General features: G+C 44.0%; 1 protein-coding gene and 1 non-coding gene across 26 annotated transcripts in view; one reads left to right on the top strand and one right to left on the bottom strand.

Annotated features, from left to right (window-relative positions):
* TBC1D5 (TBC1 domain family member 5) overlaps positions 1-19,732 on the top strand; it is a 593,981-nt gene that overhangs the window by 474,769 nt on the left and 99,480 nt on the right. For all 25 annotated transcript variants that reach the window (XM_069568828.1, XM_069568958.1, XM_069568921.1 and 22 more), the window contains one exon: positions 18,079-18,164. In XM_069568828.1, coding sequence (XP_069424929.1) covers positions 18,079-18,164 — 86 coding nt within the window. The remainder of the gene's footprint in view (positions 1-18,078; positions 18,165-19,732) is intronic.
* TRNAS-GGA (transfer RNA serine (anticodon GGA)) lies at positions 5,280-5,351 on the bottom strand. The gene has a single exon. It is a non-coding gene; the product is annotated as a tRNA-Ser (tRNA).

The raw sequence follows: 19,732 nt of genomic DNA, 5'->3' as shown, positions 1-19,732 counted from the left end.
GGAATGCGAGTGACTCAGGAGCGGCGTGTTGGGGGTCAGAGGAGAGCTGGAAGGGGATCACAGGGTGCAAGGGTCAGGTCAGAGGAAGCCAGGCGGGGGAGACTCGGAGCGCGGACAGGCTGGGGAAGCAGGTCCGGGCAGGGCTTTCAGAGCGCTCTTTAACTGCTGTGCATTGGTCTCCAACGTCCTCACGCGCACTGCGGTAGGTTTCTGCCCCCGTCTAGGCTGCGGCGTGCTCGCTGCCGAGACTTCGGGCTCTGGCGCCCGGCCCCACGGTTGGCCGCTCCTCACTCCTCCGCCCTGACCCTCTCCTCTGGCGCCCGCTGCCCTGCTCTCTGCACCCCTGTTTGCTTTTGTCTGTTCATTTATCTTGGGGTTTTGTTGCGCTCCAGGGATAAGAGAGATCATATAAGACTGCTCTTTTCCCTTGTAACTTATTTCACTGTGAACAATGCCCTCAGGGGCCTTCTCTGTTGTCCCAAGATTTCTCCTTTTTTTTCATGGCTGAGTAGTGTCCCGTTGTAGATGTATACCAGTTGAGAAGATAGAATTATTAGGCAATATAATTACCTACGTGTCGATAATCCCAGGGACTGGAAATGGTTAGTGACAGATGTTACAGAGAGATCAACTGAAATAAAAATGAACAACCTTGAAAGCTGAAAGTTGCTGAGATGTTTAGGATGAGTATCCAAGGGGAAATAAACGAATCCTTTCAGACTGAAACAGCGACATTAAGAAAAACAAAACAGAAGCAAAAAGATTGTAAATGATTGCAAAGCTTAAAAAGGATAGTATGGAATCTAAGGGTGAAAACAGTCAGGAACTTGTGTTGCTGATAACAAAGGTTAAATTGTTTTCAAATGCATGGATAATGTGTCATTTCTCAACCTGACCCTTAATAAAGTGATATGCCCAATTTTTCATTTCTAATTTTGAGATGTGAAAAATTGTGAAATATTATTTGAAAATATAAATTGATTATTTAAAAGAAACATAGATAACACTTAAAGCATGGTTACCTCTTTACACCTGGAACTATGATTCAGTTCAGTTCAGTCGCTCAGTCGTGTCCGACTCTTTGCAACCCCGTGGACTGCAGCATGTCAGGCCTCCCTGAGGTCAACTCCCGAAGTTCACCCAAACCCATGTCCATCGAGTTGGCGATGCCATCCAATCATCTCATCCTCTGTTGTCCCCTTCTCCCACCCTCAATCTTTGCTCGCATCAGGGCCTTTTCAAATGAGTCAGCTCTTTGCATCAGGTGGCCAAAGTATTGGAGTTTCCGCTTCAATATCAGTCCTTCCAGTGAACACCCAGGACTGATCTTTAGGATGAACTGGTTGGATCTCCTTGCAGTCCAAGGGACTCTCAAGAGTCTTCTCCAACACCACAGTTCAAAAGCATCAATTCTTCGGTGCTCAGCTTTCTCTATAGTCCAACTCTCACATCCATACATGACTACTGGAAAAACCATAGCCTTGACTAGACAGACCTTTGTTGGCAAAGTAATATCTCTGCTTTTGAATATGCTATCTAGGTTGGTCATAACTTTCCTTCCAAGGAGTTGCTGCTGCTGCCAAGTTGCTTCAGCCGTGTCCGACTCTGTGCGACCCCAGAGACGGCAGCCCACCAGGCTCCCCCGCCCCTGGGATTCTCCAGGCAAGAACACTGGAGTGGGTTGCCATTTCCTTCTCCAATGCATCAAAGTGAAAAGTGAAAGGGAAGTCGCTTAGTCGTGTCCAACTCAGCGACCCCATGGACTGCAGCCTACCAAGGCTCCTCCGTCCATGGGATTTTCCAGGCAAGAGTACTGGAGTGGGGTGCCATCGCCTTTCTCAGTGTCTTTTAATTTCATGGCTGCAATCACCATCTACAGTGATTTTGGAACCCAGAAAAATAAAGTCAGCCACTGTTGCCACTGTTTCCCCATCTATTTGCCATGAAGTGATGGGACCAGACGCCGTGATCTTAGTTTTCTGAATGTTGAGCTTTAAGCCAACTTTTTCACTTTCTTCTTTCACGTTCATCAAGAGGCTCTTTAGTTCCTCTTCACTTTCTGCCAGAAGGGTGGTGTCATCTGCACATCTGAGGTTATTGATATTTCTCCTGACAATCTTGATTCCAGCTTGTGCTTTATCCAGTCCAGCATTTCTCATGATGTACTCTGCATATAAGTTAAATAAGCAGGGTGGCAATATACAGCCTTGATGTATTCCTTTCACAATTTGGAACCAGTTTGTTTATAATGTTTATACGTCTGTTATAAGGTTGGGTATGCTCAGTTGCTCAGTCTTGCCTGTTTGTGACCCCATGGATTGTAGCCTGCCAGGCTCTGCCCGGCCATCTTTATCTTTATTCCAGTTTGTGCTTCATCCAGCCCAGCATTTCTCATGATGATTTATCCCAAAAAGAAAACTAAGGGTTAATTAACAGTGTTCTTCATCCTTCGATGAACTCTTATGTGAATGACAGCAGCCATGAATATATGTAGACAGAAGAGGTTTGAAGATGGAAATAGATTTAGTTCCTGACTGTAGCCTTACTGTCTTCATGACTTTGGCCAAAATGCAAACCCCTCTGACCGGTCTCTTTCCCTGTCAAGTGGTGCTGAGCCTGTTGGGAAGGCTCTGTGGATGTGGCACAGTGCCTGTGGCGCGCACGGATGGTCTGGCGTCAGCAAGAACCGACTGATGGTCTGTGTGCTTCCTCAAGAGGAAGAAGCAAGGCTGAACAGGCAGAACTCTATTTGAGGGTCTATCTAAGCTGTGGGTTTTCTCCCCCTAAATTTAGTGTTTAATTGATGTTTTATAAATGAGCAAGCTTCTTCCTGAGCCTCTTAGTTTCCAGTTTCCATTTACATAGTGAGCTTCCTAAATGCTTCAATGCGTGCTGATTTTTCCTTTTCTGTGACTCCCTGGCTGTCCGGCGGTTAGGAGCTGGTGCTTCACTGCCAGGGCCTGAGGTTCGATGGCTGGTCGAGGAACTGAGGCCCTGTAAGCTGTGTGGTGTGGCTACGAATAGATAAATAACCTTTAAAAGATAAAATTACCGGTTGCTTTTTATGTAGGTGTACAGATAGATAACATGAGTTTGCACAAACTCCGGGAGATGGTCAAGGACAGGGAAGCCTGCTGTCTGCAGCCCATGGGGCCGCAGAGTCGGACACGACTTTGTGAGTGAACAACGGTGACAGACCCGCAAGCTGTGAAGGTTCTGGGCGTCGCTGATCATTAAACAGCGCCGTGCAGAAAAGGAGGCCCCAGGTTAGAGCTGACGAGAACTCGAAGAATGACAGCCGGTTCCTCCCCGCTGCGCTGCTTCTCTCTGTGACCCTCCCCACAGCACATTCAGGTCGCCAAGCCCTCCCCCTCCTGTTTGCTGTTCCACCTGTTTGCTGGGAAGTCCTCGCTGATGAAGCAAAATCCCCGTTACGCACTTCCCTAGCACCCTGTGCCTCCTCTTCTAAGCACTCGGCACGGACATGGTCTTACACTGACGTGTGTGATTATTTCCTCATTCCATCCTCTTGCCCCTTCAGGGTGGACTCCAGACTGCTGTGTTCCCATCGCCCTCCCAGTACCCAGCGTAGCCCCTGACACAGGAAGTATCTGCACAGGGGGATCTGTGCATTGGGGGGGGGGGGCTGGCTGGGTCGAGCCAGAAGAGCGTTTGCCTTTCCACACTGTCTTCACCCCAGCTGCGTGGTCTTCCTTCTGCTGGGACTGCCGTTGCTGCCCTTTTCCTGCGGGCCCTTCACAACCTTCCTTCTCATCCAGCTGAAGTCACACTTCTTGGTTATAAAGTGGCATCCAGATTCTCAGCTTCCTAATGAAACTCCTCTGAAGATTCAGGCCAACAATATCAGAATCACAGAAACCAAACAAAGCAGACAACCTCCTGCCTGCAAGGAGGTGGACTCAGTTAGCGACTGCCACTCCCAGCTGACATGAGACATATTTTAGGGCTGGGTCATGGAGGTCATGGAGGTCATGGAGGTCACGGTGGTCCTTGATGCCTGCTGAGAAACTGAGACTCTGGCAATTGAGACTTGATTCAGAACTCAGGGAGGGGAGTGAGAAAAAAACAAAAAACCTCAGACCTGTGTTTTTCGAAGGTGATTGAGGTGGTGGTATGCGTATCAGCGGGCACAAGATTAGAGACTTGATATAGTCAAGGCGGAAATCGAGACAGTTCTGAGTCACAGTGAGGGTCCTGGGCATGGAGCTGTGGGGTCTTGCCGCAGGAGTCCTGGGAGGCAGAATGATATAGCTCGCTCAGCCCAGATGTTTTATGTCCTGGGTCTCGGGTTCTGATAGTGAGGGTGAAAGTTGCTCAGTCATGTCCCGACTCTTTGTGACCCCATGGACTATACAGTCCATGGAATTCTCCAGGCCAGAATACTGGAGTGGGTAACCTTTCCCTTCTGCAGGGGATCTTCCCAACCCAGGGATGGAACCCAGGTCTCCCACATTGTGGGCAGATTTTTTACCAGCTGAGCCACCAGGGAAACCCAAGAATAGTGGAGTAGGGAGCCTATCCCGTCTCCAGCGGATCTTCCTGACCCAGGAATCGAACCGGGATCTCCTGCATTGCAGGTGGATTCTTTACCAACTGAGCTATCAGGAATGCCTGGGGTTTTAATAAGTGGTTTGAAATATTAATGCCAGAAATTGAGGCTTAGGAGTTCTGTGGAGAGATGAGTATTAAAAGATTTGGACAAGATAATTGAAATTGAGAGTATATTTCAGAGATCACAAAATCACAAAGAGTTACTGACTGATCTGTAAGATTCCCTTTTGGGCATGTGCCTGTGTGCGTGTGTGTGCGTGTGTGTGTGTGCGTGCGTGCGTGTGCGTGTGTGTGTGTGTGTGTGGTGAAATCTTGCAGTTGGTGCCATTTAAAGCTTCTGGATGACCTTCAAAGGTCAGCCTTACGGCATCTCACCTTCCAGATCTTCAAAGGCCTCTGTGAAAAGAGCAAGTCCTGCACGAGGTCATGAAGGTGAAAGTGACGCCGCTCAGTCATGTCTGACTCTTCGCGACCCCATGGACTGCAGCCCACCAGGCTCCCCCGTCCCTGGGAGTCTCCAGGCAAGAGCACTGGAGTGGGTGGCCATTTCCTTCTCCAGTGCATGAGAGTGAAAAGTGAAGTGATTCCACCCAGTCATGTCCGATTCTTCGCGACCCCAGGGACTGCAGCCCACCAGGCTCCCCCGTCCCTGGGATTCTCCAGGCAAGAGCACTGGAGTGGGTGGCCATTTCCTTCTCCAGGGGATCTTCCCTACCCAGGGATTGAACCTGGGTCTCCAGCATTCCAGGCAGATGCTTTAGCCTCTGAGCCACCAGGGAAGCATGAGGTCATAGAGGTAGGCTAAACAAAGTCAGCATAATGCTGTCTGACAGACTTTTGCTAAGAGTAGCAAGTTCAGCCAGAATCAGGAGCTGTCCTTCATGCCTGTTTAATCTACCACTTAGGTGATGTAATGATTTTAGAGTACAAAATCTAAGCTGAGAAGGATATAAAATATTTTTTATCTTGTTTATATAAAGTATAACTAAAGAATTAAGCTTTATTTTTAGTTTAGTGCAAAGTAGTATAAATAAGACGGAGAAGGCGATGGCACCCCACTCCAGTACTCTTGCCTGGAAAATCCCATGGACAGAGGAGCCCGGTGGGCTGCAGTCCATGGGGTCGTGAAGAGTCGGACACGACTGAGCGACTTCACTTTCACTTTTCACTTTGATGCATTGGAGAAGGAAATGGCAACCCACTCCAGTGTTCTTGCCTGGAGAGTCCCAGGGACAAAGGAGCCTGGGGGGCTGCCATCTATGGGATCACACAGAGTTGGGCATGACTCAGGCGACTTAGCAGCAGCAGCAGTAGCAGTATAAATAAGAAATCAGAATTGATCCCTACCAGTAAACTCATGGTGGAGATAACTCCCATTGATGGTCAGATGGGAGTGGAGTAATATGATGCATGATATGAAAATGACAGCAATGTAAAAAAAATACAAAGGACATATTCACATACTAGTAAGGTAATGCTCAAAATCCTTCAAATCAGGCTTCAACAGTATGTGAACCAAGAACTTCCAGATGTTCAAGCTGAATTTAGAAAAGGCAGAGGAACGAGCCTACATCCATTGGATCACAGGAAAAAGCAAGAGAATCCTGCAAAAATTTCTGCATCATTGACTGTGCTGAAGGCTTTTACTGTGTGGGTCACTACAAACTGTGGAAAATTCCTAAAGAAATGGGAATGTTAGCCCTGCCTCCTGAGAAATCTGTATGCAGATCAAGAAGCAAAAGTTAGAACCAGACATTGAACAACAGACTGGTTCCAAATTGGGAAAGGAATACAACACGGCTGTATATTGTCACCCTATTTATTTATCATCTATGCAGAGTACATTATGCAAAATGCCAGACTGGATGAAGCACAAGCTGGAATCAAGATTGCTGGGAGAAATATCAATAACCTCAGATAGGCAGATGACACCGCCCTAATGGCAGAAAGTGAAGAGGAATTAAAGAGCCTCATGATTAAAGTGAAAGAGGAGAGTGAAAAAGTTGGCTTAAAACTCAACATTCAGAAAACTAAGATCATGGTATCTGGTCCCATCACTTCATGGCAAATAGATGGGGAAACAATGGAAACAGTGAGAGGCTTTATTTTCTTGGGCTCCAAAATCACTGCAGATGGTGACTGCAGCCATGAAATTAAAAGACGCTTGCTCCTTGGAAGAAAAGCTATGACAAACCTAGACAGCCTATTCAAAAGCAGAGACATTACTTTGCTGATGAAGTTTCACGTAGTTAAAGTTGTGGGTTTTTTTAATATAAGTTTAGTTATTTTAATTGGAGGCTAATTACTTTACGATATTGTATTGGTATTGCCCTACCTCCAGTAGTCATGTACTGCTGTGAGAGTTGGGCTTCCCAGGTGGTGCAAGTGGCAAAGACCCTACCTGCCAGTGCAGGAGACAAGAGTCACAGGTTCCATCCCTGGGCTAGGAAGATCCCCTGGAGGAGGGCATGGCAACCTACTCCAGTATTCTTGCCTGGAGAATCCCGTTGGGGGAGGAGCCTGGTGGGCGATAGTCCATAGGGTTGCTGAGAGTTGGACACGACTGAAGCGACTTAGCAGAGATGTCAGAGCTGGATCATAAAGAAAACAGTGCACCAAAGAACCGGTGCCCTGTGTGGCTGGAGAAGAGTCGCTTGGGCGTCAGGGAGTCAGACCAGCCAGACCCAGAGGAAATCGACCTGAATACTCACTGGAAGGACTGATGCTGAAATGCGCCAGAGAGTCGATGCCCTGTGTGGCTGGAGAAGAGAGTCCCTTGGGCGTCAGGGAGTCAAACCAGTCTGTCCCAGAGGAAATCAACCTGAATCCTCATTGGAAGGAATGATGCTGAAATGCGCTGGAGAATCTGTGCCTTGTGTGGCTGGAGAATAGAGTCGCTTGGGCGTCAGGGAGTCAGACCAGTCAGTCCCAGAGGAAATCGACCTGAATACTCATTGGGAGGCCTGATGCGGAAATGCACCGGAGAATCGGTGCCCTGTGTGGCTGGAGAAGAGAGTCCCTTGGGCTTCAGGGAGTCAAACCAGTCAGTCCCAGAGGAAATCAACCTGAATATTCATTGGAAGGACTGATGCTGAAGTTCCAGTACTTTGGCCACCTGATGTGAAGAGCCAACTCATTGGAAAAGACCCTGATGCTTGAAAAGATAGAAGGCAGGAGGAGAAGAGGATGACAAGGTTGAATGGCATCACCGACTCAATGGACATGTGTTCCAGCAATTCCAGGACACTGTGAAGGACAGGGAAGCCTGCGAGTGAGCAACTGAACAGCAACAACAAAAACAAAAGTCTCTGGGAGGGAGAGGGATAAACTTGGAGTTTGAGATTAACAGATAGACACTATTATAGGTAAAATAGATACACAACAAAGATAGCGAGCTATATTCACTATCTTATAATAACCTATAATGGGAAAGAACCTGAAAAAGGATATGTGTGTGTGTGTGCACATACCTGTGCGTAACTGAGTCACTTGGCTGTCCCCCCGAAACTGACAGAAGGTAGTAAATCAGCTGTGTGTCTTAGTTGCTTAGTTGTGCCCTACTCTTTGCGACTCCCAGACTGTAACCGGCAGCCTTCTGTGTCCGTGGAATTCTCCAGGCAAGAATACTGGAGTAGATTGCCATTCCCTTCTGCAGGGGATCTTCCCGACCTAGGAGTCAAACCTGAGTCTCCTGCTTTGCAGGTAGATTCTTTACTGTCTCCTGCTTTGCAGGTAGATTCTTTACTGGCTGAGCAAGCAGGGCAGCCCATAAACCAACTGTGTCCTCAATTCAGAAGAAGAGAAACGTCAACCTAGTCCCCCTTCGTAGGCATCCATCCGTCTCTCCTCCCAGGAAAAAATGTGTCTGTGTGTGTGTTCATTTACTAGTGCATATCATATTTTTTGTTTTTAACAGGTTGATTAAGATGTCGTTTACATACAATAAAAATGCACTCATTTAAAGCATATAGGTCAATGATTTTTACTATATTGACAGAGTTCTGTAGCCTTAGAACACGTTCATAATTCCTGAAAGAACCCTTGTACTCCTTATCAGTCACAGCCTAGTTTTCTCCCTCTGCTTACAACTCTTTCCACCCCACCCTAGGCAACCACTCATCTGATTCCCGTCCCCATGGACTTGCCTATTCTAGATATTTTGTGTGATACAGTATTTGGCAGGGGTGGGGGAAGCTGGTGGCCGGCTTCCTTAATTTAGCATAGTTTTTGACATCTATCCATGTTGTAGCATGTAGCGATACTTCGTTTTTTATTGCCAGTTAATATTCCATTATGGATACACCACATTTTGTTTATCCATTAGTCACTCGGTAGGCATTTGGATTGTTTCCACTCTGTTCAGTTCAGTTCAGTTCAGTCGCTCAGTCGTGTCCGACTCTTTGAGACCCCATGAATCGCAGCATGCCAGGCCTCCCTGTTCATCATCATCTCCCGGAGTTCACTCAGACTCGCGTCCATCGAGTCCGTGATGCCATCCAGCCGTCTTATCCTTGGTCATCCCCTTCTCCTCTTGCCCCCAATCCCTCCCAGCATCAGAGTCTTTTCCAATGAGTCAACTCTTCGCATGAGGTGGCCAAAGTACTGGAGTTTCAGCTTTAGCATCATTCCTTCCAAAGAAATCCCAGGGTTGATCGCCTTCAGAATGGACTGGATGGATCTCCTTGCAGTCCAAGGGACTCTTAAGAGTCTTCTCCAACACCACAGTTCAAAAGCATCAATTCTTTGGCGCTCAGCTTTCTTCACAGTCCAGCTCTCACATCCATACGTGACCACAGGAAAAACCATATCCATGCATGGATAGGCTGAAGCGAACAGCCTACTCACTGGAAAAGACCCTGATGTTGGGAAAGACGGAAGGCAGAAGGAGAAGAGGGAGACAGAAGATGAGATGGTTGGGTGGCATCACCAACTCAGTGGACGTGAACTTGGGAAAACTCCGGGAGATGGCGAGGGACAGGGAAGCCTGTGCCGCAGTCCATGGGGTCAGACAGCCAGACGCGACTCAGCGACTGCACAGCATCGGTATCACTTGAGCGACTGCTCCGAGGGCCTTTGCTTTTAATGCTGGGCTGCATCAAATGTACTGATGAAAGAGGGACTACTTTTATGACATTTTCCACTCTTTAGAGAAATTAACACCTGATGTCAGTGTTCTTATAGTGACAATGAAATCTAGAATAAAACAATCCAGAAGACAAGAAGAGTCCATCTATAGGGCCTTTCCTTGGTGTTTCTGGGTTTAATTTGACATACTTTCTCAAATGGAGATTGGCCTCACTCAGGAAAATAAAACTCTAATCTGTAAGCTATGTTTGGTTTCTGAGTTCTTTACTTGGACATTTCAAAATTCAAAATGAAGTATATATGCTTCATTGTTATCCTAGAAAGTATCACCAAAAAAAGAGTGTAAGTGAATGACCATAGTAAGAGTGTATTTATATAATGAGATTTTTAATTGCAAGATGTTTTTTCATTGAAGTGACTCCCAAAATTGCATGAGAAGTGTGCTGTGTAAGGCTTTCTTTTGCCAGGCCTCCGGGTGCAGGAGCTCAGCTTTTGTTTCCTGGGCAGTGAAGATAGCAGGGCAGGAAAGGGAAGGAAGGTGGGGTCAGATGTCTCACATCAGGGTTCTCAGTCCTATGGGGTCACATAGACTTACTCTTGAGGATTCAGAACTCCTAAAGCCATGTGTAAATTGCTTCGTTTTGATGGTAATTTGTTTAAACTTATTTTAGCACTTCTAAAAATAAAAACTTGCGAGGGTAATTTTTATATCTGAGATTTTAGTTCCTTAAAGTCTCTTTCCCAAATTGGAATATTTAGGGATATTTTTTTGAGATGTCTTCTTTCCGTTCTCTTATTTATATGATTGAAAGTTGGGAACCTTCACTCTCTGGAAAAGATAAATGGGGTTCCATGTGTCTGAACCAGTGAAGTCAGGCTCCTGCCCTGCTCTGCTCACAGTCAGGGAAGGAAAAAGGTGAAGAGTTCAGAACTGAGCTCACCAACTGCCAAAAAAGGGGGTTTTGAGGCCCAGTGTCAGTCGCAAAAAAAAAAAAAAAATGGGTAAATGTGAACCTTTTTCCATAGTTCTTTATGTATTTATACTGGGGGGCATGTTAATCTGGCCTTGTCCTCCATGCTAAATTCCAACTGTAAATGCATTGGAAGAAGGAAAAGACGTATTTCTCTTGGGTCTGTTGACTGTCGCGGCTACCGTGGAGCGTAGCGCTCGGGTGGGCTCAGCACCCCTCTGCGTCTGAGGTCTGGGCTTGCTGCGCTGGGCTGTGGCTGTGGCTTCAAGGAGCGGGCTCACCCAGTGCGCCACGGAGGCTGGCGCAGCTTCAGAGCTTCTGTCTGTGTCCTCACCAGTTCACAGCTTTGCTTCCTTTTTACTGTTAAGGCCTTTTAACATTGTTTTGTTTTAATCTGTAGATGCATAGATTGAAAGTACCTAAATTTTTCTGTCAATTGCCCGAAGATTCTTAATATTTAATATCTGCAATAAATATTTCTTATCAAAAAGACATATGAACTGTTAGTATATAAGCCAGGGGTCATTTTAATCCTGATCCTGAGATGAAATTCTGATTTACAACGCTGTTGAAAAGGTGTGTTTTCTTTAAAAAAAAAAATCTATGTTAACTTGATGTATGTGTTGTATCCACGTTTTAGATTTTTGAATATTATGAAAAAATCAAACTAGATTTCACTTTTGGGAATCCAATGTTTTGTGAACTTATAAGCATTTGGCGTTTAATTCATGGTATGGGCTGTTCAAAAAGGAAAAATGGTTTAGATAAGGCAGGTATGGCTCGTATACGATTATACATAAATACATGCAGTAAATTCAGTATTGTCTCGGTAGCAGGTAACACGAAAATAAAACCAGCTCTCGGATAAATGATGAAGGGAATAAAATACAAGTCTAGATTTGATAGCAGCATCTTCATAAGACCACTTATTTTGTTTATTTATATATTTTAAGGGAATTTTGTGAGCATTTAGGATTGTAACGTCTGCCTTTGTGATCCTCTGTGTTACTCTAGTTGTAATGAAGAGGGCCATATGTGGCAATAAGAAGCAGAAACGCTGAGACCTTTGTGGACCCTCTAGCAATCAGTGAATATCAGATCACAAATCTCCCCAGCTTTAATTACAGGCAAAAGAAAAGACAAAATTAGCATTTTAATATAGAAATATCTTAGGCTTTAGGAGAATTATGATAAATCTAATGTTGCCTAGTGAACCAAAGAGGGGATATTACAACAAACTGTCTCCTTAGGAATATTTGTTTAAATAAAGGCAACAATACTTCATCCTTATCTTTTTTGGGTAATTATCGCTATTTCAGGCTGTTCTTTGTTCCAGGTTTAAAATACCTTTAGTTGGAAAAAAAAGAAAAAGTAATTGGCAGTGTTTGTTTTCTATAAAACTATAAGGAGGGAAGAATCCTGTTAGCTTGGCACTAACCAGAAGATCATCTCAGGGAGAGCTTTTGCTCTGCAGCGCCAGCTCGCCGGTGCCGTGGCGGCCCGTGCGCTTGGGTGTGTTTAGGTTGCCTCGTCTCAGCCCCAGCGCGTCAAAACAGCTCCTCTTCCAGGGCTGAGGTTTGCCCACCTGTCTCCCCTAAAACACCTGCAACATATGTTTGCATAACCCTGTAATGCTTTGCCTTTGGGGTCCTGAGAAATTCCCCCAGAGCTTTTTGCTTATAAACAGCTGAGCAATTCGTTTTTCTAATGACGGTTGCTTTTCCCCCAGCATTGAGGCAATAACATATTCACTAAAATAAGAGTCTCATTTTTCATCAAAGAGAAACGTTCAACATATTTTTACAGTGCTGTTTCCCCTTTTCTAATCTGGCATGCTAAAAATTAAGAGTTGGTAGCAAGATATCAGGGAAAAGAAAACTAAGTAATTCTTCATTTGTCAAACATTTTCTTCATGCCAAACAGATATTGTATTTACATTGTAAATATAAATCAACCTTTTCAATTAGACAAATGCTACAGGAACTTTATCAGTTTTATTTAATGTAAAAACTATAACCAATAATAATTTGGACATATTGTAGGAAATCCCTTTAATTGTTTTAACCTCATTAGCTGGCAAACAACTGTGCTTTAATAGAATGTGGTTTACAGTTTTTAAAAACTGGTATGTGTATACACACTCCTGTTCTGATTTGTAAGACAGATTTTCTCCACACATATGAGGCCCAATGTGTACAATATATGTTCCTAAATATGTGTTACTTTTCTAAAACAAGTGGAATGTTTGGTAAGCCCTGCCCTAAGTTTCTTGATGGTTATCAGAAGGATGGAACACTGCTTTCTCTACTAGCTGGCCATCGTGGATTTTAAGTCATCAAACCATCAGATTTGCTTTCAACATCCTGCTCATCAGCGTTCAGGGGTATCAGAAGGGAATTCTAGCTTCCGTTTTCTGGAGCTTTTCCAAAGTGCCTACCACTGTGCCGTGCTTTATGTTGGGTGCCCGGTTTAACCCTTTCCGCAGTTTTGCAGATGAGGAAATCAGCACCAGGGCTGTGAGTCCTCCACAGGCAGGCGTGGGTGGAGGGGATTTAAACCTCCCTGACCCCCGACCTGTCGCCTCCGCCCTAGGCAACCTGAGCCCCTAGAGCAGACGGCGGGCCTGCTGCAGTCCCTGCGTGTTTCACGTAGAACTTGAGCCTCCCTCACCCCCTGCTGGTGGTTCACCGGAGCCAAGGTCGCTGGCCCTGGGCCCCTCCTGCTCTGCTCCGTTCCATGTGTTGTCAGCGCCAGGCCTTTGAAAGCCACTGCATTGTTCAAGCGGGATGAGTCCCTAGGACTCTTCTCCTGCTGGAGTTCCCATTCACGGGGCAAAAGGAGATTGTCAACCGCAGGTGAGGGACCAGAGCGAGGGGGTCAGTCTAGAATGTGCTGTCTGTAATGCCCTTTGGGGATGAGTTTGACTTCACCAGGCTCAGAAGACCGTCACGTTTCACCTTGTGGTTGAGTGTGCGTCTTGTGGTAGCTGGACCTAGTGTGAGTGAGCACTGAAGGACTCGCATACTGCCGTTTAGGGGTGCGCTTGGCGGCTTCCCCAGTGGCTCAGAGGTAAAGAATCCACCTACAATACAGCAGTCCCAGCAGGAACCGTGGGCTTGACCCCTGGTGTCGGGAAGATCGCCTGGAGAAGGAAGTGGTAACCCGCTCCAGGATTCATGCCTCGGAAATCAGAAGGACAGAGGGGCCTGGTGGGCTACAATCCATGGGGTCACAGAAGAGCCAGATACAGCTTAGCAACTAAGCAACGTACTACCGTAGAAAAGTGAGTTTGAACGTAAAATCCAGAAGCATTACCGCGCAGGTAGGAGTGGCAGGGAAGGGCTTCTGCCACAGAGTGGAGCAGAGGGGCTGGGCCACCATCCGAGGCCACACTCGGTAAGGGAGAGAGCGTCTCACCTGAAATGACACGAGGGCTCAGCTTACTGTCTGTACCGTGGACCTCAGAAGTGAAGGATGTTAACTGCAGCAGAGAGGTTAGGATTCAATCCGTTCTGTGCCTGACATCGACTGCTGTCATTTAGGCACTCCTTGGAAATTGACTTGGTCGTGCCAAGTTAACAGAAGCACATTGAAAAGTCCGCAGTGCTGCACGAGTTTGGTCTGGCCCGGCCTTTGCCCACGTTTCCCCCGAGGACTTCGTTTCTACCGGTACCTGTCCTGCTTCCGATAGGCACTTTGGCGCGCAGGGCTCCAGGCTGCCTCCCCAGGTCCAGCTCACCTGTCCCAAGGGCGGGAGCCTCAGCTTCCTTCCTGTGTTGCCGTGAAGTACGATGCTGAAGAAATGGCAACCCAGTATTCTTGCCTGGAGAATCCCACGGACGGAGGAGCCTAGTGGGCTACAGTCCACGGGGTCGCAAAGAGTTGGACACGACCAAGTGACTTCACTTTCACGCTGCTGAAGAGAAAGCCTTCAGATGAGCTCCAGTAGCTTGTTAACAGAGGAGGGGACGGTACCTGGGAAGTAAATTAGCCGCAATCTTGTGGAAGATTTATTTCAAGTCCATCCAGGTTGGTCTAGGGAAGACACAGTAAATCCAGGGTGAAATCAGTTTGTGATTTCTGCATTTTCATGTGTAGCTATGTCGACTTCTCAGGGCATGAAACGTAATTGGTTATGTCTCTGTACACAGACCAGTGTAAGTTAGGATTACCATCTTTTCTTCTGATGAAAAAGTCTCCCAAGTGGTGTTTCTTTGTTGCTGTTGTTTTGTTTTGTTTTGTTAAAGCACATTGGCTTTGAAAAGCTTATAATACTTGAAATCTTGACTGTGTGAAATGGGTTTAAAATAATTGCTAATTGTCCCAATCCTTTGCCAAAGACTTACCAGGTTAAAGTTGTCGACTTCACGTGTCCTGAACAAAGATCTGACAGCTGTCGTGGGGTCTGGTCTTTCTTACATGAAGAGTTTCGTGTGTGTAGAATTCTAGTGGCTCTAAAATTTTAGAGGAAATTCCAGATCTATAAAAAGTAAGAATTAAAAGCTGTTATATTTCTATTAAATTCGTTTTGGAAAAAAATTCTTTAAAACAAGAGAGACAAATATCTTCTTACTTTTAAAATGATTTCACTGCATAAGGTTAGACTTCTGCTCATGGAATCTCACCCCACCTCTTATGTTGGCACATAGCTGAGTGAGAAGATACTGCTCTAAAATTAATTAACTTTGTAAAACTATATTCAGAAGAGGCAAAAGTAACTGAATTAATTCATTATTGACCAGAGACATATTAATACGTCTTTTGTTACCCAAACATTATTGACCTGAGACATTTCGAGATTCACTTAATAAATTGCCAGCCACAGGTATTCATTTCTGCAAACACCTCTCAGTCAATAATGTGTTAAAAGAGAAGAATTATAGGTGAATTAAAGAACTGTCAGTACTGAATCTTACTGTATAAAAGTATGTGCCTTTTATAAATATGTGTCTATATATGTGATTTCTGTAGCCACATGTTGCCTTACTTACATATCAGACATTTGGTTCTGTTCTGCTCATTACAGTGGCTGCAGTCTTTTTGTGGCCATTGAGCCCTTCAGGTGTGGCTGGTCCAAACTCAGATGTGCTATCTGTAAAATATATGCTGGATTTCAAACACTTTGTACAAAAGAAAGCATGTAAAAGTCTCAATTTTTATACTGATTACATGTTTTTAGTGTCAACATTTTGGATAAGTCAAATGGAACAAAATATTATTATATGTAATTTCACTCTGTTTTTTTTTCTCTTTTTTTATGTGGCTTGCTAGAAACTTTTACATTACATATGAAGCTTGTATTTGTGACCCGCATTATACGTCTGTGGGACTGTGCTAGTCTAGAACATCCGTGGTGTACCTACTTATGTTTTAGTAACAGCAGATAGAAAATCTGTTGAATAACTTTCAACTGTAACCTCTGATTTTATTTTCTTACATTTCAAATACTGTTTTTCAACATCATCTTTCCATTCTTTTTTTTTTTCCTATCCCTGTGTGGTGTCACTTTAAGCCGCCTCGTCACTTGATACTAGTAAGTCTCCTAGGAATTTGAATAGACCTCAGTGAGAGCCGTGCTTGAGCCTCATTCATGTGTTCAAGTTAGATCATCATTCCTAATAAAGGCTTTAAGTGCTTTGGTGGATCAGCACTTCATGTCTTGAATTGCTGTCATTTCTTTATAAAGATATTTCAAGAAACTGCACGGTGCCTTCCCTTCTTTTCATTGTTTTCTAGCAAAAGGTAACAGAATCTTTTATTAATTTGTTGAAAGTCAGAGAAGAAAAGCCTTTTATAGTAGCAAAAACGAAATGTTTCCAAGTACTGAGAATAAGGAGCAAAACTGGTCATGAGTGATACTCTTAGGAAAGTTAATTTCAAAAATAAATCATGAATGCACTGTCAGTCGGCCAGTGGTTTTGACCCCTGTTTCGTTTATCCCGTTATGCTTGGGTCCAGGTTGTCATCAGCTACCACGAGGAAACCTATGCAATTCCTAGAGAGCGAGAAGTTGCGCTGTTGGGCTTAATAGTGTGGCAGTCATGGAGGCATCCGTCGTCTTCATCAAGGCAATTCAGATCTGATTATCGTAGAGCTGCACTGAATACCAAACCAGTGGAGGAGTAGCTGGAGCTAAATGAAGGGATTGTCATTTTTGTCAGATGATTAGGGCTGACTTGGAAGAGATATGAAAGGGCTGAGCTGTGTAAATACTCTCTTTTCAGCAGAAAAAGAAAAGGTCCATTACGGCCTTAAGATGCAGCTTGTTAGCTTGATGAGTTTCAAACTATTTAACCTTAGCAATTATGTCCCCCGCCTACATGAAAGTATATCTGTGCCTTGGGGTTATGTCTCCAAGGACTGATATGAAAGCATGTTGATAATTTTATATTAAAATAAAATCCAGCCTTTCTGTGTCTAGTTGGTTCTCTCAAAGGACAGGGCGTGCTGTTTCAAGGTCCAAATTATTAATTTGAATTACATGTTTAGGTAAACACTGGATCACATTTACTTGTTTTAAAAAAACTTCTTAATGAAAAATACGTAGTTTAACCTTTTAGAGATAATGATATTCAGGTTATGCTATTAACGTGTTACATTTTTTAAAAAGTGTGTTTTTATAGAAGTGTATTTGATTAATTTTTATTTGCCCGAGGAACTTGATACTTACAAATTATAGACACATTAAATAATAGAACCTGTTTAAGTAGACACACCCAGCCTAATGATTCAAGAACATTTCTGCAAGCTTATAAATAATATTAAATGCCAGAAAGCTCAGTGTGTTGCTGCTTTTATAAAAATGTGCATTGGTCAGTTTGCTTTTGTATTGTGGTGGTACCCTGATAATATGTCCACTACCTGGGCACTTATTCAACTCTTATGTAAGAACAGATGCATAGAAACTGCTAACTTGAAAAGAATTGCCAAATTCCAGAATAACACAGTCATTTTAGACGAAGAAAGACTCAGTGTGCCATCTAGTGGGCGTACGTAGCATCCTAGTTGTCAAAAACTGTTTTTTGCTCTTCTTCAAAATGTAGCTTTCTTAACCACTGTTGTGTCTCCTAGCCCTGAGAATAGGTTGTACTGGTGTTCCATCTTACATAATACCTCAGCTTTGTTGTAATTTTATCTGATTGTATTTTGGAAAGGCATATTGAAACTGATCAAAATTATTGAAAAGAAATCTAATGAAAGGAAGAGATCAGTGTGACCTGAGGCAGGTGAAAGTAAAATGTATTAAGTAATTTTGATGTTTAATCAGACAGAGATAAGTTGGGGCAAAACTTCAACAATGAAAAAAATACCAAGCACATTAATTATTAAACATCATTATTATATGTATGTTTTTCTTTAAGAGTATAAAAGCAATCGTTTCATCATTTTTTGTCTTAATATACAAATTATATAATTTTATACATTTTAACTTCTTGCTTTTTTTCTATAGAGAAATCCAAGACCAGTGACCTACCAGTTCCATCCAAATCTGGATTATTACAAAGCCCGAGGAGCAGACCTCGTAAATAAAAGCCGGTAAGTCCTCTTTCTCTGATGGACATTCTGAGTCACTAAGATGTTCTTGGAGATTGTCAGGAAATGTTACGCATTTGCTGAAAATAATTTTCCAGGTTTTAGCGTATCAGTGGTTAATGCATGTAATAAATCTCTGTTAAATGAATTATCTGAGTTTTTCTTTGAGGTGTGAGAAAAGGATGTATGTTGATGTCAGTGGTCATAAAAATTAAATAAATACCAGAGTACGTGTTACAGATTGAATTTTGGCAACTTCATTTTTCTAACACTAATAAACCTAAAATAAATTGTGCCTACATGTATAATCTCTTTCTGGATCCTTTCTGTTGATTGAAAAGAGGCAGTTCTATAATATATGTTTAAATTATTTCAGTAACAAAATTAAAATTGGGTTTCCCAACTGTCTTTAGAACTGCACAATAAGCTTATAAATGCATCTTATGTGTGCATTTGTGATTACATACATAGAAACTTTAAGGGTCACTGTAGGAATAAAAAATCATTAAAATCCTACTTTTAAAGAAATTCCCACTTGCATAAAGGGTTGATGAACAGTTTTGTTCTTTCATAATACCATACTCAGATGTCTCAAGAGTTGACTTGTCAAACCAGAACCATCTCAAATTAGAGCTTAATTTCGAAGTTTACTCTGAAAGACTGAAATGTCAGTCATGATAAATGCTGCAAGTTGCCCAGATCTTCTTCCTGAAGCATTTTGACTGTTGCTAGCTTTTCTTCAGTAGAAGCTCAGCAACCTAAGTATACACGGATGGAGTATACTTACATGATACGTTCTTCTCTTAGAGTTAAAAAAAAGACATAATTCCTGACACATTGAAACCCATAGTCCAAGGGATGAGAAGGATTTTATAAGAACACAGCTATATTTAAACCTGCAGTATTTTTAAATCCCGTGTCCTTGTCCGAAGCCTGGGGCTGTGTGCTTATGAGAGCAGATCCTGTGAGGCTCTGGTTTTGCCATGCTGGTCTCCGTGGCGGGCACAGGCTCTGTCTGGCGACAGTGGGTGGGGCGCTCTGTAGGTGCAGCTCTCGGCTTCCATCGCAGTCACTCCTCTTGCCGTGGAGCACCGGCTCTGGGCTCTGAGGCATCAGAAGCTGTGGCCCGTGGGCTCCAGAGTGCTGGCTTGGTACTTGTGGCGCCTGGATTTAGTTGCTCGGTGGCATGTGGGATCTTCCCAGACCGGGGATCGAACCAGCGTCTCTTGCACTGCAAGGCAGATTCTTAACCCCTGGACCACCAGGGAAGGCCTGAAGCTCTTTTCTGTTTGTCCATCTAATTTTTCTTTCACAGATAAAAAGGTTCATTCCCTATAGTCACTTTTGTTTATTTAGTTTCACAAATTTTTCTGGGGTGCCAGACTGCCTTGCAGAGTGGACAAACCGGAGAAAAATCCCTGTCCTCAGGAGTCTTACTGTCTCGCCACTTGGGTTTCCTTTCTCTCGTGTCAAGCATGGAGGCTGGATGTGCTCTTTAAAGTGTGCGTAAGGTTCTTTCTTCATGCAGACTCTTCCTAGCTGGAGTCCCCTCTGGCCCCTGGGCTCCACCC

The sequence above is a fragment of the Ovis canadensis genome, chromosome 1 (genome assembly GCF_042477335.2).
Source record: "Ovis canadensis isolate MfBH-ARS-UI-01 breed Bighorn chromosome 1, ARS-UI_OviCan_v2, whole genome shotgun sequence".
NCBI lineage: Eukaryota > Metazoa > Chordata > Mammalia > Artiodactyla > Bovidae > Ovis > Ovis canadensis.
The sequence above is the reverse complement of the archived record's forward strand: the minus strand, read 5'-3'. Positions and strand labels throughout refer to the sequence as shown.